General features: G+C 46.2%; 1 protein-coding gene across 1 annotated transcript in view; it reads right to left on the reverse strand.

The window, feature by feature from the left end:
• Positions 1–25391, reverse strand: part of GRIN2B (glutamate ionotropic receptor NMDA type subunit 2B) — a 295943-nt gene that overhangs the window by 583 nt on the left and 269969 nt on the right. The window contains exons 9-12 of the mRNA XM_024733244.1: positions 8875–9035; positions 6895–7082; positions 4074–4312; positions 1–1473 (exon numbers count right to left, since the gene is read on the reverse strand). The exon at positions 1–1473 is cut by the window's left edge and continues 10 nt beyond it. Of these exons, the coding sequence (XP_024589012.1) occupies positions 1–1473; positions 4074–4312; positions 6895–7082; positions 8875–9035 (2061 nt within the window). The remainder of the gene's footprint in view (positions 1474–4073; positions 4313–6894; positions 7083–8874; positions 9036–25391) is intronic.

Consider the following 25391-nt stretch of genomic DNA (forward strand, 5'->3'; position numbering starts at 1 on the left):
CCCAGCGGCCGGCGCCGCCGCCTTGCCGTTGCCGAAAGCGCTCTCGCCCGCCGGCATCTCAAACATGTGCGCGTAGGGACTGCCGTCCAGGAAGCGGCCCTTGTCTTTCAGGCTCACGCTGCGCGGGGCCAGGGCGGCCTCCTCCTTCTGCAGGTCCACGAAGGTGTCGTAGGAGTGCTGGCGCCGCAGCTTGTTCCGGGTCTTCTTCTGCGCCTTGGAGTTGGTCGGGCTCTGGGGGTACTTGGCGGCGGGCGCGCTGGACGGCACGGCCACCGGGGCGGCCGGCTGCTCCAGCTCCTGCAGGGAGCTGTCCTCGCTGATGTCGTACAGCTTGCCGGCCTTCTTGCACGCCTCGCAGCGGATGCACGCCTGCCGGCCCGAGTTCTGCCCGGCCACCGCGCCCGAGTAGCTGTGCAGCTTGGACGGGCAGCTGCGGCAGAAGTTGCCCCCGGAGCGCTCCTCCCAGTCCACGCTGGTCAGGTTCTTCTCCCAGGGGGCCGGGACCCCGCCGACTCCGCCGTGCTTGTCAGCCGGCCCGTGCTTGAGGTGCGACCGGTTGGTGCAGGGCCCTCCTCCGCCCACCGAGTCGCGCTTGAAGTCCTCGCCGCGCTCCTTGTAGATGTCGGTCAGGTCCACGTGCTCCCAGTGCGGCGAGGTCTCCTTGGTGCGGAACTGGTCCAGGTAGAAGTCCCGCAGCCCCTCCTTGTCCCTGAAGTAGCGCTTGTGGTCGGGGGAGCGGGGCGGCCGGCGGCGGTAGGCCAGCTCGATCTCGTCGAACTCGCGGCGGGACTTGGCCGAGGCCGGCCGCTTCTTCAGGCTGTCCTTGTACTGCTGCTTCCGCCTCTTGGCCGCGTTGCCCTCGATGTTGCCGTAGGTGACCGTATGCGTGGAGATGTCCGACACGTCGGAGCGGATCAGGTCGTCGTGGCCGCCGTAGCGGTCGCTCTTGAACGAGAACTTGCCGTACAGGTCGCTGAGCTGGCTGTGCTTGGAGGAGGGGAGGCCGATGTCCAGGGGCTTCTTGCCGAGGGACCTGGGCTGCGTGGTGAAGGGCGGGTTGTCGCAGTCATAGAGCCCGTCGATGGAGCTGGTGCTGCCGATGCTGTGCGGCCGGTGGTGGGGGTCCTGGTACGCGTTGCTGTCCTTCAGCTGCAGGTTGCCGAAAGTCCTCTCCACCTCGCTGATGTAGTCGCTGAAGAGGTTCTCCTCGCAGGGCGGGTTGTTGTAGGATTTGCAGTCAGAGTGCGTGAAGCTGCGGCGGTGCTCGGAGATGTCGTAGACGGACGACTCGCGGCGGATGAAGTCCAGGGCGCTCTGCGGGGAGCCGTTCACGCCGGACAGGTTGGCCATGTTCTTGGCCGTGCGGAGAAGACGCAGGATGTTGGAGTGCGTGTTGTTCATGGTTGCGGTGGGGGAATTCATCACGGATTGGCGCTCCTCGATGGCCACCCCGTGGATGCAGCTGTAGATACCCTGGAGGGAGGATGGGACCGGTTAGGTCTCCGGCGAGGCAGGAGGTGACCATAAACAGCACCCCCCAACCAACCCACCACTGAATGCCCAAGTGGATGAGAAAAGTCAGAGCGGACACGAAAGGGATGGTCTTACACACTCACGGAAACATGGCTAGGAGCTTGCCTGCCTTATCCCCCTGCATTTAGCAAGTCGCATCACGAGCTGGCCGCCTGGCGATCCGGAGGGAACACGGCTACACCGAGTGACTTGAACAAATAGATTCGAATTGCAAGACAGGACATTCTGGCCTCAACTCCACTACGGACTCGAACTGATTTTCCTTTCCGTGCCGAGGTTTTTGTGTCTCAAAAATGAGGCCATGATATCGACTGATAGCAAAACATATTGTCAGCCTTCTGGAAATCAGTAGCAGTGCTTTACAGATGCCGGGGCTTTTCGGCCCTGGCTGGTCACCCTTGGCTGGCAGTAAAGTACGGCGGAGCCCAGGCGCTCACGACTGCCACTCTTTCCCGGCTCTGACAAACTTTGAGCAGCTTTTAGGATTTTGGTCACCGAATCACAACTGAGCAATTCTCTTCTTGAGCCAAGCGTGAACCAAATTCACAGTCAGGCAGCCCTGGGGTCAAAGAGGGATTTTTCTCCTGCTGTGCCCTATACCGGGGCAGGAAGGACATGGGACAGATATCCCAGTACTAAAAACGAATAAAGAATGCCTTTGTTGGGGAGAGGGAGGTGGGGGAGGGATGGATTGGGAGTTTGGGGTGAGCAGATGCAAACTAGTAGATATAGGATGGATTAAACAACAAGGTCCTACTGCAGAGCACGGGGAGCTACATTCAGTAGCCTGTGATAAACCATCATGGAAAAAAACTATGAAAAAGAGTGTATATATGTGTATAACTGAGTCACTTCGCTGTGCAGCAGGAACTAACACAACATTGCAAATTAACTGTACTTCAAGAAAATAAATAAATAAAGAAAAGAATCTCGTGGAATCCTCTCCTTAGCTCCTGGTTTCCTCCTTATAGTTTCTCACTCAGTTACTCTGATCATAAATAATTAATATCTTAACAAATTAGTATTGACTGAGAACTCCCTGTGTGTGCGGCTCCTTGTGCAGAGCCCTGAAGAACACCGTCCAGGAGAGGGAAAGGCTTGGGCTCAAGTCTGAAGTCAGGCCAACCTCCTGCCAGTCTCTTGCCCCCTGCCTTGAAAGATGGACACATTTGGAACTTTTCTGCCTGGCAAGAGGAAGGTCTCTGCAGAGGAGGTTGTTTGAACTGTATCTTTAAAACTAGGGGGATAAATTTGGAAAGGTGCTGTCCCAATGGAGGGGCATAAGAGGAGAGAAGATTAGAAAGGAGAATGGCAGCTACATGGGAAAGAAGGAAGATTTGCATATGATAAGCCTCAGTTTCCCTGAGGCAGCAGTGAGGTAAGAGACCTTTAAGAGAAGGTTCCTCTACTTTCCTTCTCAGGCCTCCTTTCTAACCCTTCTTGATTATGGCCAGGAGAAAATGCACTTTTCCTCTACAGAGCCATTGATTATGTCGAGGGGCTACAAATGGGACTTCTATTGCAGGTTCCCCCCACTGCTGCCATCCCCCTCTCTGGAGAGGTCTTGGGAAGGGCCACGCAGTGCAACGACGTGGCTCAGGGACCACTACTTCCAGCCTCCTGCTCCCAGGTAACTGAATGGCCTGCAGCAACTCACAGCCAGAGAGGACACTTTCTCTATCAACTAAAATACTACAGGAAAATGATCAAAAGATGCAACAACTTAATGAGTACTCCATTTTCTCATATAATTCCATTAGAGACAAAGTTGGTTATTTATGTCTGAAGCCTAGACCTCTATTTGAAGAGGACATTTGAGTTCACCTCTCATGAATGAATCCCATAACTTTATTAACGAATTCAAAAGAAGTCTTTTTTTTTTCTTTTTTTTAGCTGTTCCCTGTGACCCTCTGTTCATATTCAAAACTCTGTTCAAAATCTCATTCTGGACTAGACACACAGAAGAGCACTAAATAAAGAACGACTTGAGTCACACTCTTGCTCCAATTAAGGAAGTTTCTGGAATGCAAATTGCTTACAGGTCAGGACTTATTTCTGAAGGTTCTGTTAAGCTCTTTAACTCCCCAAACTCACACATGGTTAAATCATAGAGTAGGACGGTGAAATAACCAACAATATACCTTTGGATGTCAGACTAAGAGAGATATATGTCATGATTTAAATAGAAATGTGATTTTTTAAAAGGATGAAATGATTAATCCAACCTCTGCAGAATTAACTAATGGTGATGAAAGGCATCTGGGAAAAGGCCAAATGTTTCATTCTGATAGATCTGCCAGTTCTTATTGAGAACCAAATGCCCAAACCCCACACAGAAATCTGTTTCTTGAAGGAAAAACCGCATCACCTGTTTTTTGAGCCACTTGAAATTATGTCATCCCACCCCCCTGGGGAAATGTACGTGATGTGGCTTCTCGTTTCAGCAGCCTCAGGCTGGAGTCAGGGCCCTCCTGGCTCTCTGCGCTCTGCACACTGAGCTGTCTTTCCCGAGCTCCAAGCACCTGAATCAAAGCACTTACTCTGCTGATGGAGAAGACCATGCCAGGCTTGCCAGAACACACACCCATAAAGCAGTGTCTGAACTGCCAATAGAAGAGGTGTTCGCAGATGAAGGTGATGAGGCTGAGAGCCATGGCGGCCCCCAGCATGTAGAAGACGCCCGCCATGTTGTCAATGTCCAGCTGGCTGCTCATGACCTCATTCTTCTCGTTGTGGCAGATCCCCGTGAGCCACAGAGCTTCCAGCTCCTCCATCTCCCCTGGCGGCGGGACGGGGAGGAGAACAGGCAGAGAGAGGAGAGAGGGCAGGAGTAGAGGGGGGGGCGAGAGGGGTGTTGGGGAAAGGAGAGGAAAACATGCGAGAGAAAGAGGGAAGGAGACATAAAGAAAGAAAACCAACAGAGAAAGTTAGGATTTTATTAAACACCGTTATGTAGCAACTTATCGATGTATTCAGGTATTCAGTGAAAACGATCATGTGGATACCACCGGTGACACAAAGACAGGAGACATTACCTCTGTGCCCCATTACCTACCCAGTGTAAACTGGTATAGAAACAATCAGTATGACAAGCTGTATGCAGGTCACAAGAGCTGCCCGAATTAGAGTAATTTTGCAGATGGGTGGCCAGTGGGTTTTCATGAGGAACGTAGGACTTGGAGGTGGGCATGGTGACTGGGTGAATTGTAATTTACATTGCACAAAAAGGCACTCCAGGCAGCAGAAATAGCATGGTCAAGGGGAGGAAGGTAGAAAATCACAAGGCGTATTTGCGAAAGGCAGGCAGAACGAGTCAAACGAGTAACGGTAGGCAAAGGAAGCTGAATACAAAAGGTTGATGCAAGATCGCCGAGGGCCCGAGTATCAGACTAAAGCACTTCGAACTTTTTCTTGCTGTTGTTGTAGACAGTGAGGAACAACATAACCGAACAAGCGGTTCAGAAAACTGCTCTCAAAAAATGTGCAAAGCAGATTGGGTCGGGGGGAGGAGAGACAGAGACGTATCGGCAGAGAGATTGATTGATTCCCTAGAGGTCCTCAGGCTTCCTGATCTCTTGTTGAAAATATAAATGTTCACAGTAAAAGGGAGGAAGCTGCAGTAAAATGACACCACCAATTGCGGACCTGCCTTCTTTTAACGCTGCTTAAGGAAGTTTTGATTAATTCAAGTCATGCCAGGTTACAATAACCGTGATCCACTTCAGTGGATGCTGGGAATTAGAAAGGTAGAAATCGTAGACAAAAGGAAAATGACAGAAACCACATGCCCGAGAATGCATCTAATTCCAGAGAGGCGAAAATCTGAAAATCTCATGAAGAAAACTGCCTGTTCCAATAGTTCCAGTTTGGTTCAAAATGTGAACCTTGTCTGAATAATCTGACCGAAGCCCTGGCAACTTCTGCAAATCGTCTCTATGGCTGCACTTCCTCGTGGATAGAGGCCCCGTTATTGCCTTTAAGTGACAGCTGCATTACAATGACAGAAACTCTTATACCAAAATGGCTTGTAACCCTCCACCTAGAACCCCCCTCCTCTTTCCAACGTTAATCAAATCACTTTTTACTCATTTCTTGGATCAAAGTATGATTTTCCTAACTAGGGAACAACTGACTTCACCCAGAGTCTGACAATCTCCCTATGCTCCTCTGCGGCTTCTCGCATCCCTAACAGCAAAGATTCTGCAGACAGAACTTGGGGAACCGCTTGGCTGATGGCCTGTGAGGCCACGTACAGTCAGGCTGCTCATCCATAACTGGATTAGCTTCTGTGAGACGGACAGGAGGAGTAGGTGCTTTAGACAATAAAGTGAAGAGGGATGCGGAAGGCGTGAGTGTAATGAAACAGGAGATGAGATCTCCTCAAAGCAAGCTGTCTGCTCAGTCTGCTGCGAGGATCACTCTGGGGGGTGAGTGCCTTCCGGTGTCTGTCTCTGAGGACCCTGGCCCTGCTTCCTCCCTCTTCCAGAGGGAAAAGCAAGATGGGAGAGGGAAGGATGAGCAGATGGCCACGTGTGGATTTCTCTGCCCTTTCTCTGGGCCCAGAGAGAGCAGAGACCTTTCCAAAATCCCATCCACTGCTCTGGCCACATGTGAGAAGACTGGGGAACTTCTGATCTCAGCCCCTCTTACTTTATCCCTGAGGGTTTGATCACACCCTGCAATCCTGAAACACACCTCCTTGACTGACTAATCCTCTCCCCCAAATTTCAGCCTGGGTTGGATTGTATAACCACGCCCCACTGCCCCCCACAGTTCCTTTGTTGAAGTCCTAACTCCCAGTACCTTGAAATGTGACTTTATTTGGAAGTAGGGTAATTGCAGATGTAACTGGTTAAGATGAGGTCACCTGGAAACGGTGGGCTCCTAATTCAATATAACTGGTATCCTTAAAAAGGGAGGGAATCAGACATAGACATGTACAGAGGGAAAACATGCACACAGGGAGAAAGCCATGTGAACATGAAGGTAGAGCAGGGGTGATGCGTCTACAAGCCAAGGAACGCTGTAGACTGCCAGCAAACCACGATGAGCTTAGGGGAGAGGCATGGAGCGGATTCTCCCTCGAGTCCCTCATTAGGAACCAAAGCCGACACTTTGATCTTAGGGTTCAGGCCTCCAGAACCTTGATCCAAATGTCTGTTGTTTAAGTCACTCAGTTTGTGGTACTTTGCTACAAAGCGTTAGGAAACTAATAACATATACCCTCCAAATCTCCTAGTATACTGTGAAATGCTTTTCTGGAAATGCCGAGGTTAGAGGGATGAGGAAGGAAGAAGGGTTGATGTTTCGGACCGGCCATCGGGAGAGGCCAAATAGGCACCGTCCCTTTCTTTAACTCACCATCTCCGAAGAGCTGCAGGATAGCAAGGTCCACCTGGCGCTTCCATCCAGAATCCTTTTGGATGGCAATGCCATAACCAGTGGAAGCAAAGACCTTCCCGCTGCCAATGGTCACCAGCTTGCAGCCTTCGTCTCTGCCTGCCATGTAGTTCAGCACTGCTGCATCGTAGATGAAGGCATCCAGTTTCCTGTGCGAGAAAGAAACAAACAAAGCAAGTCCAGTGGAGGAATTTTAGTACAAAACTACCACTGGGGTCATTAATAGGAAGCAGTAGGGCTCCAGCAGACTATGGGGGGAAGTGGCTCAAAGTAAGGCTCAAGGTGGAACTCGGCCAGAAACTAAAGCCTAAACCCCAGGCTGTTCTTTGTGCGATTTCAGGTTGACAGGAGGAGTTCTCTCCCTCCCACTGGGAATGATGAGAATGTAAGCTGGGCCCGAAGCCAACTCATAAGCTGTGTCTGAAAGGAGAAGGAGTAAAAAGGAATCAATAAAAATAATAACAGAAATAATGAAAAGGAACCATCACAGTGATAACAACAATAGCACGGGTTAGACTTGTATACCAGTTTTCATTTCTCCGTTCATTACAGCCCGGAGTGGGGTAAATGCAGGTGGACGTGTAGCACTAGATGGGCAACGCTTTGTTTGCAGTCAGAAGGGTTTCAATGTTCTGTTCTGCAGCGCGAGGAGAGAAGTGCGTCATCGGGGTGGTGGCAGGACAAGCTTGTGTCAAGAGCCAATGTGTGAAGCCACAAGCCAATGCAGCATGCAGGAGAATTCCGAGGTCTCCAATTCCCAAACGTATGAGAATCTCATGGCACATACTGTGCTTTTCAAGGAAAGACTATACAGGGAAGGCGGTAAAGCTAGGGGCGGGGTCAGGAAGGTATAGGTCAGTATTTAAACACATCAAAGGGGGAAGAAGAAATGGATATATTCATATAGGTAATAGAGAGGTCTGCAAGAAAGAAGGGCAGCCATCATCCTCTTCACCTTTACAAGTTAAGTCAGCTTTACTCCTCCTTAAGAAAAAAGAGACCCTTTCTGGCATGATAAGACACAGAACATTTTTTCAAAAGGCCTGTGAGTAACCTTTAGGAGGCGTGTCCATCAAAAAGCCAAAGCTCTGATTGACAGCTGTGATTGTAGCAGGGACCGGACTGCCCCGAGTGGCCCACCCCAAACTCAAATCCCATCTTCTGAAATCTGCCGTGACTTCATAATGATAAGACAGCGTCTAACAGTATTTAAGTAAACACGCATCTGGGTGGTTCTTCCAGAACCAGAGCCACCAGGAGGTCTAAGTGTTGCTAGTTAACCTACAACACAGGAAATCAGCTATGAGGCCCCAGGACCCTCAAATTCCAGCAACTCTCATGGTCAATTGTCTGTCTTACTCTGCAGCTGTGGCTTCTGAAGGCCAAATGAATGAATGTGGCTGAGATTATGCAAGCAAACCTATTTGCAGTTCATGAGCTCCTTTTAGTGAATGAACTGAGATTATAGAGCTGGAGCAAAGAATGCCAATTTTGTTGGAATTGGAGATCGCTTAACACATTCTTACTGTGTGTTGTCTAAAAACTTTTACCCTTTCATTGTTTATTTCTCCCTGTCCATAAGACACCAAAATCATCATTTTCACCTTTTGGTCAACAGGTCTTTATTTCGTGTGTAACGTGTGAACTTTAGCCTTGACTCTCCCCTTTGACTTGTACATCTATTACATTCTTGTCTCATGTTTACGTTAACGCAAGTAGAATACAGTTTATTAAAAATACATAGAAGTGAATAGTGGCATAGGGATCTCTGTGCACTGGCCTGAATTACACTGTCACTTTAACTTGGAGATCCACAAAGAGCAAACGCAGCCTGCTTTGCTGTAACGTGGTGTGGCACCGAGCATGGCACATCCGATTCCACGTATGTTTCATAAACGTGAGCAACGTATCAAAGGTTCTGAGCTTGGAAGCAGTTCTTACCCGGTTTTCAGGGAGAGCAGTGCATCGTCCACACCCCTCTGGTTGAACTTCCCCATGTAGGCGTGCATTTCCGCATAGTTGTTGCGAATGTTCCTCTCCGTGCTGCCGTTGGGCACAGTGCCAAAGCGGAAAGGGGGTGAGAAGTCATTAGGTCTCTGGAACTGGAGAGGAGAGAGAGAGAGAGAGAGAGAATAATATGAGGACCTCAGAGAATGTGAAGAGATATTACGTTAGCATTAGTGGATTTATCATGGAAGGGACAAACAAAAGTTCACCAAATACGTTAGCCCTCACTCAGGAGCAGCAACTGCTATCTGAAAGTGAACTTCAATTCAACTCAGTTTATTCCACGTTGTTGAGAGCTTTCTACCTGCCCACCCTTGACTTGAATCTGTAACACTTGTGTGCTGCATTTAGGCATGCTGCACAAAACCAGGGATGATGGAAATGTGCTATTAGCTTAACTGCAGTGGGCTGGTTACCTTTATTTCTGAAAATTGTGTGAAATCTGCTTCCAGGCCCCTTCATTGCACTATCAAGGCTATAGGACCTTAGTGAGGTAAGCTACGTCATACTCCTGAAAATCACTTGTTGGATAGCAAATATGTTTTGCTAAGAAGTTTTCTCTTGACCTTGCTTGATGCTTTAAAAGCCCATGTTTATCCTACATGAGTTGTAGGATAAATTGTAAAAGCAAATGCAATTTTAATTATGTTCCCTCTCGTGTTTAAGAACTGAGTGTGGATTACCAGGGCTTAGCATCACAAAGTGAAATCTCTTGGATTTTCACCCCTATGACATCAGCTTTATTTCTGGCCATTGCCCTGCAATGAGCAAGTCTTTATGTTGCTTCCTGAACACACAATTCATTCATTTGTACCTTCACAGCTTCATAGAGTCTGTTCCCTCAGCATGAACTCACCTTTCTCCCCGGGCCAATTCATGTCCTTCACCTCAACATGTAACTCAAAGCAATTTCTTCAGGACAATTTCTATGAGTTCTTCCTTCCATCAAGTCTACCCAACAGTGACCCACCAGTACTCTGTGTTCTTGGTTTAGATCATAATTAATACTACTAATTCATTTACTTTCTAAATGAGCTGGCTAAGTTCTGAGAGCTAGTCTCTGACGTAGTCATGAAGCTCTAGATTGAGACAGATATGGACTGAAGAGCAGCTCTGCCACTTACTACCGTGTGACGTGGGGCAAGTAACAGGAGTTCTCTGTGCATCATTTCCTCATATGTAATAAGGAGACAATAACGTCTACTTTTCAAGATGGTTGTGTGTTGTATTAAATGACACAATGTACAAGAAGTGCATGGCACAGCATCTTGCACACAGCAAGTGCTCAAAGAAGACCCCTTATATTATTTTAAATTCATGTCTATATTCTGCATTCCCTAGTAAACTTCATACTTTCTAAGTTTCTCATTCTATCGGAACAGCAATGATCAGATGGAATGTGACCAGAGTGTGTGGTCATATGTGCTGTGCCTTGGTATAGGAAAGACAATCTAGATATTTGAAGTCCACTTGGTTTCAATACTATACCATTTACTGTGGAGATACATTTGAAAATCTAACTCAGGAGTACTCTGAAGCTTTGGAGCTGTCTGGGCTTCAAGCCATTCTCCTTTCTCCCTCCCTTGACCTGAGACACTCAAGAGCTTCTCAGAATATGGGGATTTCATGGACCACAAAATGTCACAGCACCAGGAACCATAAATGCCATCTTCATTGCTTAAAGTTGGCCATAGTTAAAAGTAAGGTCATGCAGTGGTGTTTGTTAGGTAATCTGAGACGCATCAAAAGACCACTACTTTCTGACTTACCGTGGTCCTTTCTGCCATTAAGAGTTTCTGTTTAATTATTTTTAAACAGGTTGTGATTTTTAAGTGAAAAAAAAAAACACTATAAAAGAGTCAAAGAATTTTAGAGTTGGATGAGCCACTCAAGGTTAACTAGTCCAAACCTTTCATTTTACAAATGAAGACAGAGGCCCACAGAGGACAAGCAATTTGCTCAATGTCCCACAGCAGCAGTGATGGCTAACATTATCAGGAATCAGTTGGCTTAATTAATAGTATTCCTCATGGTCCCCAGCAGATAACAAGTTTAAAGTAAACAGGGATATGTTTTGTTGGAAGAGACAGAATGCTGTGCATAGAACTGTCAATTATAACACTTCAGATGTTTGAAAAAAGGTATCCCCCAATCAAAAGTAGAGTAGATACCATGGCAGGCAGCAGTATAACCAGATGAGCTCCCTTTAATCAGTAATTCCCCACTTTGCTAGGACAATGACAACTGATGCTCACAGGGTCCAAATACTAGGGTCCAAAGTATTTTCTGAAACATCGATGAAAATTGAAATCATGTCCAGTACAATTCTGGTATAAATTTTTATGTTCTAGTTGTTTTGAAAATCGGCAATCCATGTAAGGTAGATACAATAATTTTTCTTAATTAAAATTTTTTTATTTAAGTATAATTGATTTATAGTGTTGTGTTAATTTCTGCTGTACAGCAAAGTGACTCAATTATACAAATATATATTATTTTTCATATTCTTCTCCATTACGGTTTATAACAGGCCATTGAATATAGGTCCCTGCGCTATACAGTAGGGCCTTGTTGTTTATCCATTCTATATTTATAATATATATATTATCCCAAACTCCCAATCCTTCCCCTGCCCCAAACTCCCAATCCTTCCCCTGCCCCCCACCTCTGCCTTCCCCTTGGCAACCACAAATCTGTTCTCTATAGATACAACAATTTTTGATTAACCAAATGGAATGTGATACCCAGAGTGCCTCACGTCCTGATGAAGCTAGATTATGGAAAGTTTCCATACTACTCTTAATTAACTTTAATTTCTAAGTTATCTTTAGATTTCTAGATGCTGTTTTATAACTATATCTTTGAATACATAAATACTAAAGAAATAATAAAGGACCTAGAATAGCCAAGATGACCTTGAAGAAGAAGAACAAAGTTGAAAGACTTATACTACCTGACTTTAAGACTTGTAAAGCTGTAGTAATCATGACAGTGGGATATTAGCATAGAGGGAGTAAAGAGATTATGGGAACAGAATGGAGTGCCCCCAATAGACCAACACACGTATGGTGCAAAGGTGATTCAGGACAGATAGGACAGTCTTCAACCAGTGGTGTCAGAACAGCTAGCTATTCATATGCAAAAAAACCTTCATTCCATACCTTACAAGATATATAGAAATTAACACAAAGTAGATCATATATCTAAATACAAATCCTAAAATTATAACATTTCCAGGAGAAAATATAGGAGAAAGGTTTTGTCACCCTGAGTTAGACAAAGGTTTCTTAGCTATGACACCAAAGTACAATCCACCACAAAAAAAAGATAAATCGGACTTTGTTAAAATTAAGAACTGTTTGAAAGGCACTGCTAAAATCATGGAAAGACAAGCCACTGGCAAGATAAAAATATTTGAAAACAATTTAAAGCTATTAAGGAACTACAGGAATTAAATAAGAAGATAGCAAGACTCTTGAATAGTTAAAGCATCTTCCATCGGAAAACAATCAGAGAAATCAGCCAACACTAGAAGAATGGAAGGTGTGGTCCTGTGGAAAACATTGGTCTTGGAGTCAGATAATTTGGATTTGAATTCCAGATCTTTCTCTGACCAACTGCATGACCATGGGCAAGTTATTTAAATTCATGGAGCCCCATTTTTCTGGAAGCATTATTTTTAATTAATATTGAGATAATATCTGGGATTACTTAACACAATATCTGGCACATGGTGGATTCTCAAAACTATTAACTGCTTCCATGAGGATGACGTTGTAATATCTAAAATTGTCCTATGTTAGATAATATTCCCTAAGATGGAAAACTCTTGTTCCCTAATTTGTTCCTTAAACTCAGCCAGTCTGGGGACCAAAAGGGTGAGTGTATCACCCCACAATTAGCCGAAGCAGAAGCAGAAGTGAGCCTGTCTTTTCCTTTGAAGATTCTTGTCCCAGCTTGGTGAAATTTAAATAAAAACCTAGATTTTTAAAAAAACTGTCACTGGAACTTGAATTTTACTAAAATTCATGGCCGTGGAGAACGGTATTTTTAGTGAGGAAGAAGGAAAAAAAGAATCCTCCAAATTCCACCTTGATGCTTCCACTAAATGCCCTGTAATAAAACTTACCCCAAGCTGGGAGGCATTACATGGCACTTACTTAACCTGAATGACAATCTGTGCTCTCTGGGGTTTGGGGAAGGAGTAAAATTTAGTACTGTCCAGAACCGGAAGTCTTAAAAATCCATAGAACAAGAAGGACTCTAAGAAACAAATTTTTAAAATATTAAAAAACCCAATACACCAAGGAGACCAGCATTGAATTAAAAAGCTCAGTCTGATTTTCAAATAGGGAATTTTATATAGTATTCCTTATTAATCGCCTTTGGCCATTATAGAGCTTCCTTGAACTTGGAATCTTTTTCCAGAGCTACCCTGGTCGGGATTCTAAAAACATACAGAGGAAAATAAAAACGCAGAAAGGAAGGAACTTGGGGGATGGATCCCATTTCACAGATGAGGAAACTGAAGCTCTGAAGAGACCAAGGAAGTTGTTCCAGGCCATGTGGTGAAATAGGAGGACCAGCTTATAGGGCTTGACCCCGAGCTGAGTCGTCCCACTGTGGCTCAAATACCAGCCCCCTGGTTCTAATGCTCACTGGGGAGTGAAGCCACGCACTGTGGAGCCACCCGGTGAGGGTATCCTTCCCTTCCTGTCATATCAGATGCCAACACCTCCTTGGGATTCAACACAGGGCGTCCAGCCATCACTGCAAGCACACTCTCGCACAAGGGCAAAACAGTGCCAGAATGTTAAGAGACCTGTAATCTCACTTGATCCTCCTGGAGAGCTGCCGGGAATCAGAATTCAGCACTCTGAGCTCCTCAGACCATCATCTCAGCCCCCATCTTAAGGACCTCAAAGTGAGTTAGTCTTGGCAGTGAGGCAAGGAGAGAGGTGCGGAGGCCAGGAGCAAAGGCCCTTTTCCCCACCCAGAGATGGTGGGATTAGGGGGCACTGGGGCCGCCCCTTCCCAACAGAGAGGCTCTCCCGCAGCCTGCTGCAGAGGGAAAGGGAAAGGGGAAGGAGTCAAGGAAGTGGAGATCTGGGTCCATTTTGTTTAGTTATTAAATAAATATATAAACCGATTTTACTACGTATAAGGCAGTACTAACTTATTAATAGCAGCTACTCATATTCAACACCTATATATGTACTGGGAACAACTCACGTTATCTCCTTTAATGATAATTAAAATGCATCCATTCATTCGACAAATATATCCTGAGCATCTAATAGTGCAGAGGACTGTACTTATGAGGATACAAGACGTTTACATACCAGAGAGTCAGAGATGTAAACATTCGTTCAATTTTTCATTCCTTTACTTTTTCATTCATTCATTTGTTCATTCATACAGACATTCAGCACATATTTATAGCATCTGTCACGATATTCTGGGTGCTGGGGATACAGTATGACAGGAGGGTGAGAACCTGCCTTCAAGGAGTTCACATTGTAAAGAAGTAGGGCAGATAATAAGTTGTTTTTTTTCTAATGTAATGGACTAATATAGAGCCACAGATTCTTTGCTAGTCTTTGTATAAGAGATGAAGTATGTTCCCTGTCCTTGATTCTGGCCTGGGCTTGTGACTTGCTTGACCAATAGAACGTGCAGAAGTAACATTCTGGGGCTTCCGAGGCTAGGTCATAAGAGCCTTGCAGTTTCCTCCTGGGCCTCTTGGAACCTGGCTCCGAGGGGAGCGGTCACCTCTGTAGGAAGTCCTATGACCCTGTGGGCTCCACGCCGGAGCTGTCATATCTAGGCACTTCTATCTGCACGCCCAGCTGAGCCCAGCCTTCCAACCACTCCAGCGAGGGCACCAGGCAACCCCGCCCACATATCTGACCCACAAACTGGGGAAATAAAATGAAACGGCCCTTGCTTTAAGCCACCAAGTGCTGGGGTAGGTTGCCGTGCAGCCACAGATAATGGGCACACAGGTGATCTCAAATAGTGAAAACCAAGCACTGGGAAGAAATGGACACAGCTACGATACAGGATAAAGAGCGACTGGCCGGAGAATAAGTTTAGCCTGGCTGTCCTAAGAAGCCCCCTCTGAGAAAGGTGGCTTCTGAACAAAGCACTGGACGATGAGGAGGAACCAGGCACGTGAGGATCGGGGGAAGGGCAGCGGGTGTGGCTGGGGGACTGGGAGTGACATGCTGGGCGCCACGGAGCAGCGTGCCCGTGACAGTGGAGGCCAGAGCAAAGGGCGCCGTCCTGAACAGCCTTAAGGAGGCCACAGAGCCGGGGGCTAAGAGCTGAAGGGAGAGTTCTCTAGTAGGACAAGAGGAGACAAGGGGTTTTTAGATAGACACAGCAGTCTGTGCAGACGCAGGGCCCTGGGAGAGACCGGGCATGACTGGAGATCACGGGCAGTTTGTCATTGCCAGGGTCTAACAGCTATAGCCCTGGTAACTGGAGGGCAGCAGGGCTGAAGAGCCAGGGCCTGGTTCACAATGGGAGTTGAATTCTGCACAAAGGAGTTCAGAGTACATGCTCTAAGGGAAAAGAAACAGCAGAGCCTCTGGAGCCAGACTGCTTGAGTTCAAATCCCAGCTCTGCTGCTTAATAGCTGTGTGACCTGGAGCAACTCACTTAACTTCTCTGTGCCCCAGTTTCCCCATTTGTACAATGGGGCTAATAATGCTACCTACTTCATACGTCTTCTTAGTATTCAACAGGTTAATCTGGGCAACATGTTAGCACAGTGCCTGGCACATATTAAATACACTATATTAGCCATCATTACTGTCATCATCATTGTTATGAGACGCAACTGAAGAATTCTGGCTGAGTGTCAAGGCTGGGTTTTTGTGTCAGAAAGAGCCCGGAGGGTCAGCATGAAGAGCAGGTTGGAAGGAATAAAGCAGAGAGACGGGAGCTGCGGAGGACATGCGCTCGGATGAGGGTCTGGGCCCCAGGGAGAACAAGGAGGGGCAGAAGCGCCGTCAGATACTTGCTTACCGTCCAAGAACGTGAAAGAGGCCGTATGCACAGCTAGACGAAATCACGACCGCGGGCTGTGTACCAGTGCCACCGAAGTTCCACGGGAGAAAGGCTGCAAGCAGCCCGGCTTCCTGGATGGCTTCTTGAAGGAGGCTGCATTTAACTTGGTAGGGGGATGGGCTGGGCTTGAAAAGGTGGAGGTGGGGCGGGAACGTCCCTTCACGTTAGAAGAACCGTCTGCTGTAAGACACTCCTCGTCCAACTCTGTTCAGTTCCCACGGTGAGGAAGGAAACAGATCCTTGCAGAGTTTTTTTGAGTCCATGATGACAGAAGAAAAGAAAACCTGAACTCTCCTCCATGTTGATGGCGCCCAGGCTTCTGTGCTGACGACCAGACACAGCCCAACGAGGTCCCTTAGTGTTAGATCTTGGGAACGACAGCAGGCAAAGGAAAGGGTCTCTACTCAAAGGAGGAGGGAGGCAAGAAATGCCTTCTGGGGTGGCTGGTGACCCTGAAAGTTGGCTCTTCTCCTTCAGTCGGGAGTCCGACCAGTCTATGCAAATTAGGACAAGCCAGCTCTGCGACCTTGCAGAGATGGATATTGTAATGTCCTGTTTGCAGGGTCCACCCGCGTGAGACACGGAATCTGGGGGCTTTTGTCTTCAAAGCTTGACAGTCCCACACATCAGTATTCATCCCATCACTCTGGCTTTTACATTTGAATCACACACAAAAAATCTATGCCCAAATGCCACTCAGCCCTCTGAGGCACCCAGGAGGAAAGGTGGGAATGCTTAGGCTACAAGGGCAGCTTTTGCCCGGTCTGCTAATAATGAGGAGGTGGCAGAACAGCAGAATTCTTCGGGGACCACTTTACCTATGCAGCACGCTCCCGTTATCACCGTTATCAGCACCGGCACCCTCTGCTTTCACAGGACCGTTTTATCACTGACCTTCATTATTTTTTAGGTACAGTTCTATGCATTCTGTTATTCTATTGATTCATTCATTCATTCAAATTGGGGTAAAATATACATAAAATTGATCATTTTTTGTTATTGATGTATCTTTGAATCCATTGTTTGTGGTTTGGTTTTGCTTTGTGATCCAACCTGAGAACGTTTTGCCTTTAACACGGGAATTTGTGCTATTTTTACTTATTCATAGGAAAGGTATGTTTGGTACTCAGTTTATCTTCTAAAAATGTCCTTCTGTTTGTTTCAGCAATAAAAGTTACCATTTTAAATATTTCTAAGTGTGCAGTCCTGTGACCTTAAGTGCATTCACACTGCTGTACGACCAGCACCACCATCTGCCTCCAGAACCTTTTCATCTTCCCCAACTGCGATGCCATACCTGTTAAACAGTAACTCCCCATTCATTCAACTAATTTTAACCACATATAGAATCTTGTAACCAGGAGCACGATCACGGCACAGAACAGCTCCACCACCCCAAGAATTCCCTTATGTTCCTTGTCTACGGTCCTCCCTCCACCTTTAACCTCTGGTGACCACTGATGTCTGTCCTCTGTTACCATAGTTTTGTCTTTTCCAGAATGTCCTACAAATGGAATCACACAGCATGTAACCTTTTGAGACGGGCTTTTCACTTCTCATAATGCCTCTGAGATTCATCCATGCTGCTGCTGTGTACGCGTAGGTCATTCCTTTTTATTGCCGGGTAGAATTCCACTGGATGGCTGTATTGGTTTGTTTATCCATTCACCCATGGAAGGACATTTTGGTTACTTTCAGCTCGGGATAACTATGAATACAGCAGCTATAACACTGACATACAAATTTTTGTGCGAGCATATATTTTCATTTCTTGAAGGTAAATGGGTCATGAGAGCTACCACACTGCCTGGGACCCCGCCCCCCCAAGGGCATCTCCTTTTGCATCTCTCCTCTCTTTTTATCTTCCCAATTTTCCCATGAACTATAATGTACATCAACTGTTATTATCGTATTATTCTGCCTGATACTCTTTCTTCCCATAATATTATCCTACAGCCAACGTAGGATGACGTATGTATGTGTGTGTGTGGCTTCAGACTCTGAGCAATACCCTAAGGCAGGACGGGGTGGCTGGGGAAAGTGGTCCCCGTGCTCTCCCACGGTGATACCTTGTTCGCCCAAAGAGGAAAGAAGGTCAGATGACAACACAGACCAGACTCTCTGAAGGTATGGCCTTCACCGTTCCACGGCCCATAAGTACTTGGGACAGATGGGGAAAGCAAGCAGAGTGCGCTTACACTGAAAGGGCCATGTAATGACAGAACAGTTACGTAAGGACATGGGTTCTGGGCCCAGAAGATCTAAATTCAAAACTGATCTCCACCGTTTATTGACTGAGTGACTTAATCAACAAACCATTTAGCTTTGAAACTGAATTTCAACAATGTTCAGGAGGAGAAATAAGGAATAGCATCTCATTACAAATCTTCCATTTCAAACATGGGGCGCAGGGCAGCCACCTAGGATCCCACCGTGGAATGAGCTGGCTGTGGATATAGTGATGGGTTAGAAAGTCAGACTCTTCGCCTTCATGGGAATGGGATGGAAGTGGGGGGAAAAATAATTGTTTTTACATTTTTATACATTATTCATCGGAGAGAATACTGTTCAGATTCATTTGGAATAGGTGACTGACTTGCGGTAACAATAACACGGAATGTAGTTAGAAGATACAGGTATATAATGAAGGTGCCCAAATTAACTCAGTTCTCTTCCCGGGCACCAGGAGAAATTGATCCCATCTTGCTACCAGGAAGTGAGTCAGCATTTAGGAAGCACTTGACACCTTAGTTGTTTCTGCTCTTTTTTCTCTTGTTATTAATATTAGTACCGTGGTTGTCTACAGTGGCAAACACATCTAAGTTTGCATGTGAAGAAACCTGTACTTGGATGCAAGAAGCCTGGTACGTATGTCTTCACAACTCTGGGTGCTGTGCTTCTGGGGAAGGAGCCCCTTGCCTCTCTGAGCTGGGGCTCCAGTGGGTGACAGGCTGTAGAGGGGAGAGAGTGATGGAGGGAACGGAACTCGCTCTCCTCCTGTCCTTCCCTCCTGCTGTGGCCCAAACAAGAGCTTGTAGAAAAGAAAATACAAGTTCTTTGGATTCCTGGAATTTACAGTTAATGCTCTGTTTTCCTCATTGTAAAGCAGTCATTTCTTTTGTATTTTCCTAAATTTGCACATATAGGCCTTAATAAATATTTCCTGAAATATTTCATAAGATTAGACAGTGGCATCATAGTTCATGTTAGCTCGTTGAGGTTTGGTCCCCGAGCTAGTAGAGCAGAGCAGAAGGGCTTATTCCTGCATTATGACACTTTACCATGTCACACTTGTACCCTGAAGTCTTAGGCGGCTAACCCTAAAGTATCAACATCAACACACATTTAATGTGGATAATCCACGCATAAGTCACTGAACTCTGAAATGACTATCTAAAATGAAATGGGGCAACAGATACAATTCTTATACTGCAGTTCAGTTGGAAATAATAGTGATGGTATAATACAGACACAGCTAACACGCCTATGCTCATGTACCACACAATTTACATAGAGTAACTCACTAATCTTCCCATCAACCCTATCAGGGAGGTATTATTATTCCCATGTAACCGACATGGAAACTGTTGCCCAGAGAGATAAGTAACTTGAAGAAAGCCACACAGCTAGGCTTCCAATCTAGGGTTCTCCCACTTAACTGTAAAACACATCACAGAGCTCTAGATACACAGAGTAGATGTTCAGCAGACACGTAGAGCAGAATAATCCAATGACTAAATGAATATGCCAAGTTCCAAAAGGGACGTAAGGAAAGCAAAGGCAATGGAGATTTACAGGGAGTAGAGATCACCATAAGAGAACGGGGATGAGGCGGCTACAGGGAGGAAGCAGAGATGGAGCTGACTCCTACAGATGGGCCAAGATTTACACAGGGAGGTGTGTGGGGAGGGCACTCAGGACAAGAGGAAGGGCACCAGCGAAGATGCAGAGGGACCCGGGCACAGTGTCTCAACAGAAGTTGGAACGAATGTTTGTATGTGTGAATATGGACCACTGAGTTGGTGTCCAGGCAGGAGCTGAGCGGCCAAGCACCCGTCGTGGTCGGGCAGGGGAAGGACGCAGCATTTAGTTATCATTACACAGCTAAAGCAACCGAATGAAGAACTGAGAGGCTGGGGCAGGGATGCTCCCTGGGGGTCTGGCCTGTTCCCAGGAGAAAATAACAGGAGGAATATATGGAAATGACATCAAACCGTAAGCCTTGACAGAATCCAAGTCTGCTTATATGTTCAGAAGAAGGAAGGAGAGGATGTGGCAGAGGGACCTTGTCCACACCACCTCCTCTCCCACTGCCTTCCTCGCCCTCCCCTCATCGTCACCCTGGCCTCCTAGAAGTTCCTAGGAACGCCGAAATCCCCGGATACCCATCGCTCCCTCTCGAGCTTCAGGTCAGACCTGATGGTCTCACTGAGACCTTCCCTGACCCCCAGATCTAAAGATGCAACTTCTCTGCCAACACCATCTCCCTCCTCCGCTGTACGTTTCTCTGTGCAGTAAACACCGTTCTTAAACTGCATATAATCGCCTTTTACTTTTCTCCCCTCTGCCAACCCCGCCTTTAGAATACAAGTGATATGAAGGACAAGATTTTTGTCTGTTTTGATCACTGCTGTCTCTCTGGTGCCTAGAATAGTAAGTGGCACTTCGTAGGCTCTCAGTATGAGTGAATGACTAAATGAGTGAATGAATTGAATAGCACAAATGTAGATCTATTTATTATATTTTTAAAAATCACTCAAAGTGCCCTCCTTACTGGCGAATGCGTTATCAGGCAACACGGCTGAGAATGACTGTTGTTCAGAGCTAGTGAGTGCCCTTCTGACATCCCTGGTGAATAAGGAGTAATACGGCCTCGTGCCGGCTGGGGACACCTTTCCTGGTCCTGTCTGCATTTGGCCTTCAAAAAGTATATCCGAGCTGAGATCCCACAAGAGCTTGTCAAGTTTAGGACTTGACAATGCGTATGGATATTTCTTTGGCACCAAAAATGTGACAGAGCTGGAGATGACTATGATAACACAGGGATGAAGGAAACAGAGGCGTAAGGACTGAGGCATTTGAATTTTATCCTTAAGTCATCCTGTACCTGACGGTGGCCCTGATCGTGCTTCCTCAACCTCCCCTTAGGCGAGACTGTTACAAAGGGCTGTTACTGCCTTCTGTCCACTCACACCACTACGCAGACATACCTGTAAGCGGGCGGGGACCGTGTAGGTATTTTATGAAAGTTGTGGGCGCTGGCAAAGAGACATGGCCTTTAAAGAAGATTTTAAGTCAATGGTACAGATGGATCCACCGTGGAAACTGGGACTCCAGAGCTTCACTAGAAGCCCCAGCTGCTCACCTACAGTTTGGGGGACACCGCTGAGGGTTACTACCAGGATTTCCATATGCAGGATGCCCCAGGAATTTAGGGGCGCTCCAGTTGTTAGCATGATGACCTGAGGCTCTTATCACAGTGGAAACAGCTCCAGGGTTGCGAAGTTGGGGTCAGGGGAGGGCAGCCAAAGGTCTGTGCCAGGCAGGGCTGAGGATCCAGGGAGAGGCGTGGCAGGGGGACGGGCACACCTCTGCTTTCCTGGCCACCAATCAGATCAGTCACTTCCAAACCAAGAGATGGAAACTCCAGCATGAGCGCACACGCTCGCATTGTGCCACATTTACGCAGACCAGAACTCCTTGCCTTGGTCAATAAAGTCAGCCCCCAAGCAGGGGACATTGCAGCCTGCAGAGTATCAGCCCCGGGAGGGGGTCAGTGATCCCACTGTACACACCGCATCCCCTTCTGGGTTCACAAGGGACCCGCACAGGAGAGGGCTCCAACACGTCCTTCGGTAAAGGAACTTATTTAACCTTGTCACAGCATTTTCCCGAACACGTTCTGCTGTGGATCTTTTAAAAGACTACCCATTATGTGTCCCAGGACACTTGCGGGCTGTGAAACAAAGTTTGAGAAATGCCGACTGAGCGACGTCCTCATGGTGAAGAGCAGGAAGCAGAGGCCTGGGCAGATCGTGACCTATCCAGGGCCAAAGGGCCATCCCCCGCTCCTGTCCCCTCCATCCCCTCCTTCATCCAGTCACCACACGCGTACTGAGCATCTACTCAGCACCAGGCGCTGCTCGAGCGTCAACATCGAGGGAAGGCAGAGGCTTCCACTCCCCGGGGCCTTTAGGGATAATGAGAGTCCAGTTCTTCCCTTGTCCTTTATGGGCCTCCAATTACAATGCAAATGTCATTATTATAAGGCGACTGCTACAAAAGTAAAGGACCAATAACCACATCAGGAGAGGAATGGATTTAACTTTTCCAGTTGACTGAGGGTTAAGTCAAAAGCCCTTTCACTTCCAATCCTTCTGTCGTAAGTCATCCTAAACTAAGGTAATTCACACTCCTCTTCGGGGTTAGACATCCTCAGACATCAGACATCCTCGGTGAGCTCCGCTATGCGTCGTGACGCTGGGGTGTGAACGCCGCGTAGGGATTTAGACCCAAAAGATCAAAGATGGTTTAAGAGATTGCGTTTAATATGTGTTTATTCCAGGAAAATCTTAGAAACTGTTTTTACTTTTAATAATTCCTTTATATAAAGCTGGTTTTGTCATCATTTATCTCTTTTCTCTCTAAAAGTGGCAAGTGGCACTGTTACAGTTATTTCAGGGCTGGCTACCTCTTGTTAAATGAGTGATGGGAGAGCAGAAAGCACTTGCTGGACACCTGGCTGGTTGAGAAGCTGAGGTCTCACACTCAGACAACACAGTCCAGACTTAGTGAGCACATGCGTACACAGAGGGCCCACCATACCCTGCGCACACATGAGAGGAGGCGCCATCAGGGGCTTGGAGAAATCAAGTATCTTGCCAAATAAATCCTGAAATCACTGTATAATTTAAGATACGACTAGCCACAATAGTAGTATTTTTCGGTATTCTTCTTATACACCTGCTTGATTTAGATGATTTGACAGCAGAAATCACAAGTCGAGCAAATTCTGAGACTATAAATGTCCAATATTTCTCTACATTACCCTCTCTTCCCCACCAGTATTGATGAAACTATCTCCTGTTCCTCACATTCAAATGGCTACTAAAGAAGAGGAAGTATTGGCTTATGCTATGAACGCTATATGAATTATATAACTGTCTTATTCATTCATTCATTCATTCGACTAAATAGTTCATTAACTCATTCTTCAACAAATATTTGAGCACCTATGTTTGCCAGACTCTATTATAGTTACTGTGGATACATCAGTAAAGAAGGACAAAAAGTCTTGCCCTCACGGAGGTTACGTCTAGCGGGGAGAGACAAACGTTGTAAATATGTTAAATATGAACATGTCACACCATACAATATAATTTCCATTAGTGGGGAAAAAGAGAAACACAGATGGGGGGATAAACCTCTTTGAGAACCTCTTTGAGATTTTAGATCCGTTGCTTAACTGGGGGCCTGCCCTACAGGATGTCCTGAGCTTAGACTGCCTTTTAGGGTGACCGCTCCCTGGAAACTCTTGTCTCTAATAACATACCTCCTGTCAGTGCCTTTCCCTTGAGTCTAGCCCCGCTAGCTTAGTCTGATGTGAATTCTCAAGTTCACATCAGATAAACATATTAAGGTTAATTTTTCCACTTAAAACCCAAGGCGTGTTTCGTCTCAGGCTTGGAGAGAGACTTTTTCTAGAATAAGCAAATGAAGAGAGAGAGTTACTGGCACGGTAGCTTGCTTGTGAATTGCAATATATATTTGGGAGAATAATCTAGATGAGCCAATTTCACACTTATATTTCTTTAAATCCTTATCTGGGCAGACGTAATTAGAGGTAAATGTGTGCACTAATTGGGCTATTGTCTCAGCTACCTAGCAGGAAGTTATTCAAGCTTCCTTATCAAGCTCCATGATGATTCTTTTAAGATACCAGCCCACCGGGTCCTTTTAATGGTTCCAAGTGCATGTGTCATGTTCCCTTTGTCAATGGTTTACAGAGTACCTAGTCTACTTTAAAACTATTCTATAAGTTTCAAATCAGGAGCCAATTAACAGAATGGGAAAAAGTCTCTACCCAATGCCAGAGTAAACTGTAAAGAAAAAAGTTTCTCTGTATCAAAAGGTAGATGGGACCCTTGGTGAAAGGGTAGATGTGATTGCTTGAGTTGGGAGGGTGAGGGTAACTTTAAATACACAGGGAAAGGTGCCATTTTCTTTAATCACTTAGATGGTGGGATGGAAAACTTGCTCCTTGAATCTGCTATGACATTAAATTGGATTGGATGGCTGGCCATTTGGAAATAGAATTAAACATCAAAGTAATAAGTCTGGCATGAGGAAAGAGGATATTAAAAGGATGAAGTTCAATTAGGGATCAAACAAAGTAACCCTCGTAGGATGTAAAACCACATGGTCCTAGAGTAAGAAGGGGCAGGAACTGGCTTTGTCAAAGCACGGTCAGAAAGGATCGTGGAGCCCTAGAGGACCACAGGCTACACGAGCTGATAACGCAGTGCTCCTACTTAAATAGGGAGCCTATAATGGGAAGCTAAAGAGAAATGTGGCAGGTGGGAAGCACATGGTCAGGCCCTGTGATGCGCCAGTGGGAGGGCTTTATGATCACTGTGCTCTCTCCTATAACTCACAAGTGAAATTTGAGAAGGTTCAGAAAACCATTAAAGGTAAGGGGAGCAAGTCTCACGCTGAAAGGTTAAAAGACTGGGTTTATTTAACCTTGAAAGGAACACCCAAGGACATTCCTCTATCATGGTACTTGATACACTGTTTTGAGTGTCTGCCCCCCTCACTGGACTATGAGACCAGGGCTGTTTAAGCCCATCTCCAGCACCTCACAGGTAGGGTTCCATGAAATCTGGGGACACATTTGTACTAAAATCATATTCGATGTTTATCAAAATTCAAATTTAAGTAGGTACCCTATATTTCTATTTGCTAAGTCTGGCAACCCTACTCACAATGTAACTGTGGTAACCATCCAATAAATAACCTGTTGAATTAATTGCTATTATGTGCTAGGTGTTATGCTAAGTGCAGAGAACAGAACAACTTAAACAAAAAGCCAGGCAGATGATACAACAGAGGCCTTAGTTAATCCAAGGAACTGTGGAAAGTGGCAGGATTCTGCTAGGAGGTAGAATCCAGGTTGAAGTGGGGGCTTACAGAAGGTGGGAGGGGTTTCAGGAGAGATTCTTTGAGAAAAAGAAGCACAGCTACTGGTCTTTCTTATCCCCAGGCCTCTAGGCCTTAACCACGGACAGCGTGGCAGCCGCTGGGGATAGACAGGGACAGATGTGCACTTGGACTCTGAACTCAGTGAGGACAGGAAGGTGAGAGAGAGAGAGCCTGCT

This window comes from Neophocaena asiaeorientalis, unplaced genomic scaffold, assembly GCF_003031525.2.
Source record: "Neophocaena asiaeorientalis asiaeorientalis breed wild unplaced genomic scaffold, Neophocaena_asiaeorientalis_V1.1 scaffold150, whole genome shotgun sequence".
NCBI lineage: Eukaryota > Metazoa > Chordata > Mammalia > Artiodactyla > Phocoenidae > Neophocaena > Neophocaena asiaeorientalis.